This window comes from Erithacus rubecula (assembly GCF_903797595.1).
Source record: "Erithacus rubecula genome assembly, chromosome: 3".
In the NCBI taxonomy this organism is placed as follows: domain Eukaryota; kingdom Metazoa; phylum Chordata; class Aves; order Passeriformes; family Muscicapidae; genus Erithacus; species Erithacus rubecula.
Window position 1 is genome coordinate 125,280,732 of NC_136689.1, and position 15,001 is coordinate 125,295,732.

Below are 15,001 nucleotides of genomic sequence, written 5' to 3' on the forward strand. Positions count from 1 at the left end.
CCAGATACTGCAGAGACCAGAAGGTCTGAGATTTGGCTACTGGAGGGACACCAGGATACCTGGGGACAGGCCACTGGTCAGACCAGCTGCCAGAGACCCAGCGTGTGTTTATGTCCCAGCTGGAACACCAGGGGATCCAGGGACCAGCAACTGAGCAGAGTCAGAACTGAAGGCCACTTGCTGGAGGATCCATGTTGTATACACAAGCATTTACCACAAACAAGCTTTCTTCACAGTCAGTCAGAGAATGGAAAGGATGAGGCCATTGAAGCTGTTTGTGTTTGCTTGAGTGCTGAACTTTTTGATGTGATGTCTGGCTGTATATACATATCTAATGTGCTCATGTTCCTCTTGAGGATACATCCTTGTGGTCCTGGCCATGAGGAGCTGAAGCAGCCTCCTCTATAATGGGCTACCAGATGCAACAGCTCCCAGGATTAGTCTCACCTAAACTTGTATTACTCTATTACCTTAGTGCTAAATGTTGCTAGAGAGACTAAGTTTCCACACTAATGTAATTATAGCAAAAACTGCTATAAAGTTTTATTTTGAGCAAATGCCTGATGAAATGCCTGAATTACATATTGTTCTGCATGAGTGTAAAATAACCCTTGTAAAAAACAAAGCTGGCTGCCAACCAAGATTCTTTTTCCTTTCTTTTTTTTCCCCTTTTTAAAATAGCTCTGTTCATCAGCCTAAGGTCATATCAGTACTTGGATGAGAAATCACAGAATGTCAAAAGCCTGGATATTAATGATACATATAGACATCTTCACACTAAAACAATAGGTGTAGATCCAAGACAATTACAAAAACCAAAGATGTTGCCACAATCCACCCTTCATCCTACACCTTCCACCAACACTTGCACTTATGCAACACAGTGCACAGCCTGTTCAGCAAGATGATCTAGCTACAGAATAATCTATTTTGCAAGCATAAGGATGTAATATGAATTTAATAATTGGCTTAAATCAACATAGATGTGGGACATTGTCAATAGTCATTTCTGTTCCCCCCCAACTGTGTCAAGTTCCTGCCCCTTCACTATGCTGATATGAGCACTCACAAATCTGGACAACTCATATTAATAATTTTTTTCTGAGCTGGGTAAGTTTTAATCACCAGCACCTCCCTAATCCAGTATGCCACAGGACAAATAACTCACAGAAAGAAACATATTGAAAAAGTTTCCTCAGACTCTATCTTGACCATTGTAAAGTGAATTGCAAACCATATTCCTTGCATTACCACAACTGAGGGGACAGCAAACCACAGAAAGCAGGAGAGAAATTCTGCTCACAACTGAAGAAAATAAACATACATGCACCCCTTACATCACTTCACTGCCTTCTATACCTCCTATTTTTGCTGTGAAAAGTCTAGAATTAATACTCCAGTGCATCCTGGAGAACTATCAAGATGAATGAACCACAGATATAATATAGTCAGGAATTAAAGCAGCTAAATCACTATGAATTACTGAAAAAGCTCCATGGCCACAAATTTTACAAGTGATAGGTTTGTATCACAGGCACTAACTGCATCAAGTGGCCCATGTAAATTTAGTAACATTATAAGATGAACACTCTGGAAAGGGGAATGTCTTAGGGGAGCATTTTGGAGGGAGGAGGAGGATCTTTTGTCACACAGAACTGAGGAAGAATCTCTCCATGACAGACTTAAAAAAAGAATCACTTTAAGCTATGTGACACAAAGGGAAAGACATCTGAGAAAACTGAGAATGCCCTAAGAAAGAATGTGTCTTGAAAGATGCTGTTTGGAACAGAGAGCAAACATGAACGTTGAAAGGAATGAAATTATCTTAAGTGATTCAGGCTGGGACCTTCTAGTGCAAAAAATACCAAATCAACAGATTGCTAAGCCCTGTGAAGGTACTCTGCCCACAAAGCAGTAGCCCCAGGATAAGTCTGAAGGAGTTCTGTTCTTATTTAGTAATATGCAATCAAACCAGCTCTGCAGAGATGTGGGGTTAGCATTTGCAATCACCTGGGAACCCAAAAATCCTCGAGAACAAGATGATGATTACAAGATTTGAATCAAAGCTAAAATGGAACCCTAGTACCTCTGTGCTTACAAAAAAAATGTAGAAAGATTCAGCAGCTAGGATGGGGTATGTTACACATCACTGAATATACTGGGCTATTATGGCAGTGGAAACATTTGGCAAGTATCAAGGCAGTTGCTCACCCTTGAAAATGAATTTGGCAGCTGCATAAAATGAGAGTGTCTATAGGTAGTAAGGGCTGCAAAACTTCCATTAGGTCATCATATAGTCCTCTCTACTGACACGACAGCAAGACAGTGCCAAGTCATTCGATCTGCCTGTCTTTAAGAGCCTGTGGGTAAGAAAACTTTCAACCCAAGGTTTCTCACAGGAACAGTTGTTTCATGGGCAATGTCTAAAGCTAAGGGGTGCAGGCATTATTCACTAAGAAGAGGACTGAAGATGACAAAGTTTTGTGAACCAAAAGTTGCAATACATTTTCACCTGGAAGTTACAGTGCTTAAATACATTCTCACCAGACCCTTTAGAAATAATACTTCTAGGTCATTTGTGTTTCAAATGGCTTTCTCGTGTCATTTGGTTTTTTTATTTTCTCATCTTCATCAGCACTTTCACCATCAGTTTTATACTCTACTGTTCTAATCTTTGCTGTACCTGGACCTCTGAGACCACTCCTTTCCTTTCTCCTGCACAATTATTTCTAAACCAAGACACTTAAGACAAAGCTTTACCTCCTTTTTTTTGTCCTGCATCTATTTTTGTGATCAGCATCTAGCATGTATTAACTTCCAACCTCTAACAGTTCTTGAAACTGCTGCAAGAACAAGGGTTCCAGACTGCTTCAGAGTTCTTATCAGCTAAAATTCCAAGCATTGAAAATAAATGCAATTCTGTCCCCTCTGCTGATATAGGGCATTCTCTCAACATTTAACCCACTGAAATTGGGAAAATATGAATGAGCCAATTAAAATGCTTCACATACCAAATTTTAAAGAATTTATCTTCATCTCAGTGTGACATTCCAAGACCCACACATTCAGATCAGTAACTGTCCTTCAAACTAAGTTTGGCTTAAAGCTACCAGATTCTATAATACTGTGTGACTGTATAGCTCTATGAATTAGCTCTTCACTTTATAAGTTGTGTCCTTAAAAACAAAAAAGCTAAGAGCCCCATTATTTACAAATTAAGAAGTGCATCAGTTCCTAATACGTGCTTATACTTTCTCTGATACTCTCTTCCAACAAACTTTTTGATGACTCCTCAAAAGCAGCTGAGAATTACAGAAAGGTTTCAATGTATGATTTTTCCCAGGATATTTTCCCTAAATTCTCACATCTTCCCTAAATTCTCACATCTTCACTAGCAAGATAGCTCCTAGGAAAAGAAATAGTGTGAGAGAAGTCAAGTTTCTGCAAGTCTCCCATTTTGTTCATAGAGAGGTTAAAATTTTGGAGATTATGCTTTTACATACTATTCTGAAAATACTACCCTGTGCACTATTCCCTGCATTTGACAGAGAAACAGCTTTCTTCCTTCTTCTAATCTTGCTCAGTGGATATTTTGAAGACAGTGAGATAACCATCTTATCATTGTCTTGTTGGCTCAAGGAAAGTAATATTGTGACAAAGCTTCTGTTTCAGGGAAAACTAGAGGCCCAAAGCCAAAAGCTGGGACTGAACTCTAGTTAGGCTGATATGGCAACAAAGGGAATACAAACAATGAGCACAGCCAGAGAAAGATTTGACAGCTTTGAAGGCGTCCAGGCCTCATCTGTCATAACACTCATGATAGCTCAAAAAAAAACCTCCCAGTTCCCTTCAGTAAGGTACTTCTTGTCCCTCCACCTGATAGCTGCATTTCCCTCATCTTCCCTTAAGTCCACCTTCTATCTATTTGAGACAGGAGAGCTGGGAATATACACAATCACCAACTCCCCACACTCCAAACTAGGACTTTACCAAAGGGGGGGGAAAGAAAAATAAAAATGTGAGAAAATGTGAATAGCCATGTCTCTTTTGCCCATCTTGCATTCACACAGCCTGGTAAAAGATTTTGAAAATCAAAAAAGAAGAAGAAACTATATGTACAGCTCCCCTCAGAATGGATGAGGGAATAGAAAGAATTATTACTGATAAACCTAATCCTTTAAGATAATCTCCATGCAGGGTATTTTCCAAGTTCCTCATTTTTAAAGTTACAGTATTAGATATTTTCTTTTTCTGCATATTGCAGCCTATAAACTGTGTGCTTGCATGTAACTCTAGAGAGCTAAAATGTAATAAATGTAATTGGGATAGTAAGTTCATTTCCCAACACATCCCCTGCCAGCCCTTGGAAAGGAGTGTTTGCTTTATATCTGCAGTTTCCAAGTTGACCTGTCTTTCTGCATGAGTATTTAAGTCTTTCTACTTGTTTATAAATTTTAATTTTCAGTAACTTAATACCTTTTTTAAAAAATGCATGAAAGACTATCACCTTTACATAGAGCAGAGCTTTCTTCAATGACAGATATATCATTGCTCAAAAGTAAAGAACCTGACAATTTATATTTTTCATTGTAAAGAAGCAGCCACAGTTCCATTTAATAGACAAGTTGCTACTGTGAAACTTCCAGTTTCGCTCCAACTTCTTTGGGAAATGCTGAATATCTTAAATCTAATATAATTATTTTTCTTTATTTTCTGATCATGTAATACCCTTCTGATTTCTGGTTTCCTTCCCCTCTCCTTCATTATCTTCATTAGCTCAAAAGCAAAGCACATTTAACTGGGACAAATGAAAAGTACATTTCTCTGCCAATTCACTGCTCTTTTCTCCAATGTGTGAATATCCTGGTTATATCATCTGTAATTACATAAAGCCTAGTTATTCATATGACAGCAAGATATGATCGTACCAAATTATAAATTAGGTTGTACTAACTGTGGAAATATCCTACTAGAATTATGCAAGTCTGGATTTGTTTTACAGCAGCACTGCAGATGCTGCAGATTGCTGCCCCAACCACGAAAGCAGTTTTGCAGTTGCTGAACAGTACATGAGAAGTTGCCTTTGGTGAAGCTGCTGTAAAGTTCCTTCTTGCCATCCCACTCTTGGCTGCTAATTCTGCTGGCACTGTGTATCTCAGCACTCAGCTGGTGGGCATCCCAGGTTCAAGATGAATAAACACCATTAGGAAGGTGACAACAGCCCAGGGGACACTGAGTGTGCACCATCAGCTGGGGAAACACTAAGCAAGGCCTTCAGACAGCAGCAGAGTAGGAAACATCATTGCACACCCCATGGAAAAGCAACAAGTAAAAATGTTGTCCTGAGGAGGGGTCAAAAAATCCAAAAGGTACAGACCAGAAGACACAAGATCCACTGTGACTGATGTATAAATGAACCAGCATCCACTCAGATACCAACAGTTTTACCTTATGATGTATTTACATCAGCCCAGTTTTATTAACCAGTCCCCATCTCTTGAGATGGACTGATCAAACAGACACAGATGACACCTAAACAGTAAAGAAACCATCTTGAATTGAGAATAAACTTGTCTATAAATTTGTCTGTACACTATTATAAACTATTCTTCTACAACATTGCAGGGAGGAGAATATTTTAAATCATAAAGATCTATCAAAGTAATTTGATACTATTTTGAATAAATAATTACAGCAAAATTTTTAGACTTGTAAAATCTTACTTGCAAACAATGCAGTAATAAATTACTTACACTCAGGCATCTAGTCACATCTTAGCTGTTCCAAGTGTGCTTAGTAATTATTAAGAGCTACAGATAATTATGGACTATCTTTTACCCAAAGATTTAACTGCTTTACCAGCTGTTTATAAAAACATTTAAAGGACACACAGAACTGCAGCTTCACATGCAGCTCCACCACTAAAACAGACTGACTGAAATATCTTTTCTAGTACATCTGTGAAGTGCAACAACAGAAATTAAATTAATACTTGACTTTTGCAGATATCAAAGTAATTCTAGGAATAATCTGCTTCATTATGAGATGCCAGGCATGAATGTTTTTAGTCCTGTTACTAGAAACTTAAGTAGGCAGTTAAACTGAAACTGGACAATATGAAAGTCCTGAAAATAAAAATTTTTAATCCTCTGATTAAAAGTGATTGATTGCTACTGTCATAAATGAACAGTGGATTTTCTCTTACTATTCACATTAATTGGTTAAAAGGATTTTATTCATATCTAGTGATATGAGATATCAGACAGACCAGTAGCAATGTTTTAGAAAGCTGAAAGAACCACACTATGAAAAATGAAGCTTAAGTATGCAAAGCATCCAAACCTTACAGACGAATGTAGTCAGTAAATATTAACATTCCAGAGAAGATAGAGGAAATATATTCAAAACTATATGCAAATAATAAGTACAGTTGATATCATCAATGTGAAAAGACATTCAGAAACATCTGTTTAGAGACACAGGGTGAGCACATTCACCTCGTTATGAAATACAGTTACAATTTGTTCTCACTGTTAGCTCAAAGATAGTATCTGACCATGACTTCTGGCAAAGTTCCTCTTGGAAGATGCATTAACAGATGTTAGTGATGGATGAAAGACAAGGTACTCTTGAACCAAAAACCAACCAAACAGGAGGTGAGCTGTAACAGAATAAAATCTATATCCATTTTTTCTATTCACCTACATCTGGTTCAAACAATGAAATCTCAGTCCAGCTGGAATGTTGCACCTAAGTGTTCAGGTGAAAGAGCTGTTCATTTCCACACACAAAATAGCAAGCCCAAAAGGCAAAGCACAGCAACACACTCCTAGATTAAAAGTACCAAAAGAAAGCAAGCTGTAAACTCAGATAATAAACAATGCTTTATAAAAATAAATATATATTAAATCCTTAAAGTGAAGGCAACGTAGTTAAAACATTCTTGCCAATACTGCTCACTAGCAACACTGAGGAGATACTAAGTATAATTTAGGGATCTGACTGTCCATTGTTTCTTCAAATCCAAATTATGTGTATTTTCTTGTTATTGCTAATAGAACCTTAGAATGTCACGAGGAAAAGTAGAAACAGAGCACCTGAGAGGTACAATAATAATACATTTATGGTTTTGTTTTCAATTACTGGTAAATAGTTTAGGAATGTTTAAATAATTTTAATTTTTAAAGGCATGCACACTTAGCTGAATTCTTTGGAGGCATATAAGAAAAAGTATTAATGACAATGTCAAATAAATCACCTCCCTCCCAAAGATCCCTTGTGTGAACAAGTATTATATTGTGAGTACAAAACAAAGGTACCAAAGAGATTGCCATGTTCATTCCTCTTAAAAACAAGCAAATACCAATTTTTAAAGCAGTAGTAAAGTTCATTTTCCTAAAAGAAACATGTAACATTATTTTCCAGTATTCAGAAATTACAATAAGAAGTTGTAAATTGCCCAATGAACATGTTCAATATCCTAAAGTTCAAACATTCCTAAAATTACAACGCATACACAGGTTTCATTCAACGTTGCTACAAACTTATTAAACGTCTCTGGAAATACCTCACCTCACAGAATTTCAGAGTCCCTTGCACTTCACTTTTATTAGTGACATTTTAGGAAAAAGTGGTTTTTTTAAAACAAGATTAGAAAAACAAGTACTTTTTAAGCTAGATATGCTATAATTTTTAGATTGATTCCATCTAATAAAATCCTTACTTGTCTGCTTCAAGAAATGGACACCATGTGTCAGATAACTCAGTTTTGTTGGTTTTTTGTTCTTTTTTCTTGAAAGAATGTACAGCATTTTCAGGGCTGGGTTCCAGAAAGATTAGGTCTATGAACAGTGCAGTTGTCCAATGGTTCACAGGTGTTTCAAAAGAATTTCAATGGAACCTAGGGTATTTATTTACACATTCCACTGCTGCACTGGAAAACCAAACACAGCAGCTTTGAGTGTGATATATAGCTATCAAACTGTTTATCATCTGCATTAAATGATATGGAGACAATAAACCAAAATAATGCATGCACACAGACTTTTTCAATCTTAAAATTATTTTAATGCCCCTTTAGCAGAGAGGTATGAAGCTCCAGAGACCGACAGTCAAATATAATTCCATTACAATATTAATAATAATAAAACCCCCCAACTGACTCTGGCTTTCACAACTGGTTTCCATTACTTCTGAATTTCATACCAAAGCCAGCTTTGACAAAACAATTCAACTTCACACTACAAAGAAGGTTATGATTTACATGATCAATATAATCACTACATTAGCCATAATGAATAGCAGACAAAAGTGACATAAAGGGCAGAAACTGCCTTGGAAAACCCAAGTTATTAAGAAATTACTTAAGATTTAAGGAAAACTCAATACATACAGGACTGTTTTCTCACTACAGTGCTTGCATCACCAGTGAACCCAAAGACCATAACTAACACTGACATTAGATTTCTTTTTTTTATACCACATTTCATGACAGCTTTTCAAAGGCTTGCAGGGTTAGCCTCATTCTGCAGGCATAGAAGGGGCTTTGGCACAAAATGCCTTGTTCAGAAAGGCAACAATACATCAACAGAAGCAGCTCACCCAGTTTCACTCCACAACTTTTTGGTTATTTTTCTAAAGTCATCACAGAGGACCTACACCAGCTGCACCCAGAATTCATGATACAGAGAAGACATTTAGTATCTTTTCCACTTCATAACATTTTTTTTCTGGAATGACTGATAATTTCCCAGATTATTCTGGTATTAAATCCTCTGTTTATCTTTCAAGTGCACTGCTAAACAGAACTAGAAGATACACATTTTTGCAGATGCATCTATAGGAAAGCATGACCTGTCAAACAACATGTTGCTAAACACTGAAAATTTTCATAAAATGTTGCCTTCACCTGGAAGTTTCAGCATGCAGCAGATAAAGTTGAAAGCCATAAGACTTAAAGACATACAAGGAAGCTGAATTTCTCCACATTAGCTCTACCAAACAGAGTGCATACACTGTGGGTGATATACCATGCCAGGGGCAGCACCCTATCAGGGCTATCACATTCCCATTTTCTGGGACTGAAACCCAGAAAGAAGAGTCAATGGGAAAGGCACTCCAAAGCACCTTACAGAATGGAGGGGGTTGCTGCCTACCAGGGCCTGGAATTTATGCAATCTCCACATGGTAGAAAGGGCTTTGATGGAGAAAAAAGTAATCAAAAACTCAGGCAGGAACAAGCACATAACAATAAAAGGAAAAAGGCAGCCACTTTTAAACTGATGAAGGTCAGTAAACTTCCTCAGCAATGTACTGCATCCAGATCAAGTCCCATTTTCCTACTAAATTACATTTCTAAGCATTTTCCCAGGTGAAACCTGGAGTTGGACCACACATGGGTTATAGGGCTCAGGTACCTGATATGTCAGCAAGCAGAGACCAGAGACCAGGTACACTGATTGGATATACTGTGTGAGACTGCTAACAAACCAACGTGGACTAGCTGGCAAGTAGGATAAGAGGCTTGGAAGCCAGATATTGCAGAGACCAGAGGGTCTGAGACTTGACTGCTGAAGGGACCAAGAAGTCCGTGCAAGTTAGTCAAGAGACCAGGACATCTTGGGGATTTTATCTCCTGGTAAGTTCAGCTACCAGGAAGAAATGTTTGTACGTGTGCACCTCTTGGGCACAAGGCAACTGGGAGATCACTGAATTCAGGAATCCACCACTAAGCAGACCAAATGGCTAAGACAAGTTACTGGCAGGATCTACAATGTTCTTGTACCTGTGGGAGTGCAGGTCTGTGTACCAGCAACAGAACTGGGAGCTGTGGGGCTCTGTGGCTCATGTGCCCACAGCTGGAGTGTCCAGCAAAGCAAGGAGCCAGCTACTGAACAGACTGAATGCATAAGGTCAGTTACTGGAGGAATCTGAATTCTCTGTGTGCATGTGTATTTACATAGAGATGCATGTGTATTCATTTGTTTTTCCACAAACAGGCTTTCATCCTGAGCAGTCAGAGAAGGGAAGAGATGGGCACTGCTTGTGCTTGCCTGAGTGCTGTGTTCCATATCCACAGTGGCCTATGTGACCAGTCATGTGTATGTATACACAGGACATATATGTGCCTATTGGGAATAATTCCCTTTTGGGAATTATTAGCCTCATTATTGGCTCGACCTTGGGACACAGAGCTATGTCAGTTTTGCTTCAATAAGTCTTCAAGATTTAAGAGGTCTTATAACAAACAAAATTAAATACAACTATTAAAGCCTTCCAGTAATTCAAGGTGATAAGTGGTCCTGAAATGCTCTTTTAAAACTTAATTCAATACACAAAGTATTATTAATTAAATGAACCTTAAACCATCATTATCAGTGTAATTAATTATGAAGAAACAACAGTGAAATAACTGTAAGACAGGTGTTTAAAATGCCTGAACTGGCTCCAAAAGGAGTGATTTTATCCATCAATATTAGACACCCAGTTTAAGGGCCAGGCTTTCAAGAGGTACTTAGATCCTGAGGTCATGCACTTTAATTTACACAACACAGAACTGTGCTGCATCTGTGATCAGGGCACACCAAGACTGGGAAATGAAGACACTCAACTTCACAGTGTTGCTCAAGTCCATCCAAGTGTATTTGCCATAGTCCTGACACTTCAATGTCTTTGCAGTGCTTACTACCCTGGCTTTTTGGAGGCATTCATTACCAGGGCACAGATGATTAAGTGCACACCCACAAATGAGCAAAGCCAGCTCTGATCTGTGGCTCAAGCTGGCTTAAACCTTAAGTGCCCACTGGAGATATTGAAGAAAAGAAAGCCTCATGAATTCTGAAAAAGACCTGAATCCATTCAGAATGGTTAGTTTTCTCTGCATGAAGTCAGCAAGGTCTCCAAATCACAACACTTTCCCACTATTTAAGGTAACACAATTTTTCTACTGCACCAACTGTAGATTAGAGTGAGTTGAGTATAAGGCTCTTCTGGAAGACACAAACCTGAATAGCAACACTATCAACTGACTTCCAAAACACCTTGGTTTTTTCCTTTTTTATTAAAAAGTCGTTTGACACTTGTTTCTTTCACTCTATCCAGTATAATTCCAAATAATGTCACCACTGCACAACACTTACAGTACTACTTCACAAAAGTTTAGTATATGCAGCATTATCATTCACAAGCTTTAAAATTCTCTTATGACACATGGTAGTAAAAAAGAAAGAGCTTCTTACCAGCTTTGGGCACATTTAGCATTTTCATTTCTGCCTTGCTACACTTGTCAGTGCTGAAACATGCTTTTGTCTTTACTTTTCCAGTTGACTCCACAGACTGTGTAATATTTTCATTTTGGTTCTGGACATTTATTTTAGACAGCAGTGAAGCACCTCCCTCTTTCTCATGTACCTGCAAAAGAGAAATAAGTTCACAATAGTATTTTCTTCATGCAGGAAAAGAGAAATAGAGAAAGAAGCAACAAGAAGGTATTTCAAGACACATAATTATCATTATCAAATTTTTACATAAATATATGCATCTCTTCAAAATTATATGCATCACAGCAAAAAGTGAGTGCACACAATATCAAGCACTTGTGTAAATAGTTTATGGATTTGTTTACTCAAACTTGTTTAATACAAGTCTTCTGTAGATACATAAATAAAAATTGTACTGCTTTTCTGTGTCAGTATTAAAGGTTTCAGAGAAAATACTTTTGCAGCAGAACTGCAACCCAGCATACTGAGACTTTACAAGCATCCTGGCTTTTCAACTGCTTTTACAAAAAGAAAAAAAAAATCCAAGAAAGCCCATGCCAAGATACAATCCCTACTTCCTTTACACTTAAGAATTGCATTTGGGCTCAATATTGATTAATGTTATTAATTTGAAAAACATTTTTCTGCAACCAGTCCACAGTGAGAGAAGCCTAACTTGACAAGCAAGATCAAGGTAATGACAGCAAAGCTATCAAAATTTGTTCTGAATAGATTATTTAAGCAAAGATTGTTTGTGATGAGCTCAGATGTTATCTTTTATTCACAATACTGTACAAAGCACTTTTTAGTGTACTGTTCAGTTTACCTCCTTTAACTTAATTTCTTGGTCCATCTCCTTAATTTCATTCTTGAGACAAACAGAAAGACATTTTCCTGGTGGTATAAACCTTGGCTTTTTGCCTGCATTTCCTAGGACTTGACTTGGAGCTGCAGATCGCCTCATATTTAGCTGTACTGCTCTGCAGGGTGGACAGGAAGGAAGGAAGCAGATAAAGACAACTGGAGTCAGGATAGGCTTTAAATATAAAAAAAAAATCCATAGATGACAATATTTCAAAATATAAGAGAGCATACAAGATCTTCAAATAACAATACTAATTCACAAGCATAATAACATTTAAGGAAAAGTAGTATCATTACAATGCTTTGTTTAAGTACTAGGAAAGATCAACTACAGCAAATTCTGCAGCTGAACACCTTGATTTTCATTTTAAAAGCCACTAATGCAGTCCCCAATAGCAACAAATGCTCTGGAGATGTACAGGGTTACTTAACAAACTTACAACAGTTTATAAAAAGAAAGACAATTTTAAGCAAAACAAACGATTCTAAAACTTAATATTCTATATACTTGAAATATAATTTTGAAAAGCCCATTATTAGTGCACAATAAACAATGAATCCTCAAGGTATGTCTCATACCTGGTACCAGCATTTTGCATTAAAGTCAATTACATTGGTCATTCAGGTACACCATAGTAAGATTAACATTCAGCAGAAAAAAAATATCTCAGAATTACAGTGGATATTACTGCTCCATGTTATGTCCACTTGAACAGGAAAAGGAATGTATTATAGAATTTCCCTCAAAATATAAGACCCCTGAGCAACCTTAGGAAAAAACCAAACACATGTCACTGTTAACAGAACAAAGTTTACTTTGCAACCACTAGAATAATAAGTTATAATCTTTATGCTTCAAGGTAGGAGATAGAAATCATGCAAAAGAAAAAAACTCCAATAGAATAACACAGTAGCTGAAATAAAGAAGGCAAGCACAACTTTTACTACAGTTACAGGTCTAATTCTCTGTTTACACATGTTTATTTTAAATGATCCCCCCCACTACTAGGTTAAAAATAAACCATAATACAGATTGCAGAATCAAACTGTATCATCTCAAAAGCATGTTTGCATCCTGCTGCAACAGTGTGTTTCTGCACCTTCTTTGGTGCTGCTCTGCACTCCAGTGGCTTCCTGGGGCACAACCACCATTCTTTCCAAGGTTTGCACTGAAGTAGTAACAGAGCACTGCCAAAACACTTTTGCAAAAATGCAGAGACTGATAGCAGGAGTACTGTTCTCCTTGCCATATCTGCACAGTTAGCATATATATATAGCTGATGCTATAAATACTAGCAAATCTCAGGGATAAAATGGCCTCAACTGTTGTCACTTCCACTGTGGCTGTTATCAAAAATACAAGGAAAGAAGCCTCTGACTGTGTCTACAGTTCATTTAAATTAGGCTTACTTGACAACAGCGATAGCAAATGAATTTTAGTTAAACCTATGCAACAAAGGAATAGCTTGGTTATTATAAAAAGAGTATCTGTAGCATGAAAAGCCACTGTGAACACTGCAAAGGTGTCCAGAACCTTCCAAGGGAGCAGACTGCAAGTGCCAGTGCTGAGCACAGCCAGCTTCAGGTGCCATGTGAATGTGAACAAGTTCTCTACCCAACCCTGCAGGGCACAGTGACGCTTGGGAAGCCAGCACAGGACACCCCAGGCTCTGCATGAGGACTGTGCACAGCATGCACACAGTGCTACACTAACCCTGCCACTGCACTCCAGGTTCTGTGGGACAGAGAAGCTGCACAACTCATAAATTGCACATATTCATGATTAAAGTGCTCTGGTTTCCAAGTCCATTTGACCATTGCACTGTCATTTGGTCTTAAACCACAAAAACAGACTCGTTAAGAGGTTTGAAAATTACTAAGGCATTTGAAGACACCATCCTTGATAACTCAGTATCTTCACTGTTACCAGTTTTAGTACTTGCAACTACAAAGACCCTTATGGATTTGTGGGTTTTAAAATTAAATACTGCATCCAGAAACACATCTTTATATTTTAAAATACAAGCTTTCATAAAATATAACAAAAATATGTTAAAAAGTAAAACCCAAAATGTTTACATTTTGACCCCCCCTTTGCACTACTACACAACAGAAACAGATCAGGGATGTATAATAAGCCACTGATACCAGATCTTTCAGAAACAGATCAGAGTGAGTGTAGGCAGGCAATGAACAGCTCCAGACTACAACTAAATGAACGAATATGCAAATTCACCCTGTCCTCAGAGACAGCACGGATACACCAGGGAACCTCGTACTTGCTTTACTGTTAGTCTGGCTGCAGGGAAACAGCTGCAAGCAATGCAAAAAGCACTGCTCGAAGCTTTTATTAGCAACCAGCCCTGAGCAAAGCAATGCACCGTGAAACCACAGCCCAAACCGTCTCGTGGGTGCGTCTGGTCTGAAAAATCCCATCAGATCAGAAGCAGATTTAAGGAATTTTACAAGAGCATGTACTGATAGTACAAGGGGGGATGACTTCAAATTGAGAGAGCGGGTTTAGATCAGTTGCAAGGAAGAAATTTTTCACTCTGAGGGTGGTGAGGCACTGCAACAGGTTGCCCAGAGAACTTGTGGCTGCCGCATCGCTCCAGGCCAGGCTGAATGAAGCTCTGAGCAACCTGATCTAGTGAAAGATGTCCCTGAGCACGGCAGGGGCGTTGGAGCTGGATAATTTTAGGGTCTTTCCCAGGGTCACTTCCACCGGGCCCCCCTTCCCACGACTCCCGTACCTGCAGTCCCGCCGCCGGTCCCGCCTCCGCGCTCAATTGTCCCGCCGCGCTCTCCCGGCAGCCCCACCGGCCGCACCGCGCATGCGCCCTGCGCCGCCCTCTCTCCCCGCGAGGTGCGCATGCGCA

General features: G+C 38.5%; 1 protein-coding gene across 1 annotated transcript in view; it reads right to left on the reverse strand.

The window, feature by feature from the left end:
• RAD54B (RAD54 homolog B) overlaps positions 1 to 14,973 on the reverse strand; it is a 62,893-nt gene extending 47,920 nt beyond the window's left edge. Inside the window, exons 1-3 of the mRNA XM_079299759.1 lie at positions 14,876 to 14,973; positions 12,085 to 12,238; positions 11,238 to 11,409 (exon numbers count right to left, since the gene is read on the reverse strand). Coding sequence (XP_079155885.1) covers positions 11,238 to 11,409; positions 12,085 to 12,222 — 310 coding nt within the window. The 5' untranslated portion in view covers positions 12,223 to 12,238; positions 14,876 to 14,973. The remainder of the gene's footprint in view (positions 1 to 11,237; positions 11,410 to 12,084; positions 12,239 to 14,875) is intronic.
• Positions 14,974 to 15,001: the final 28 nt, after the last annotated feature.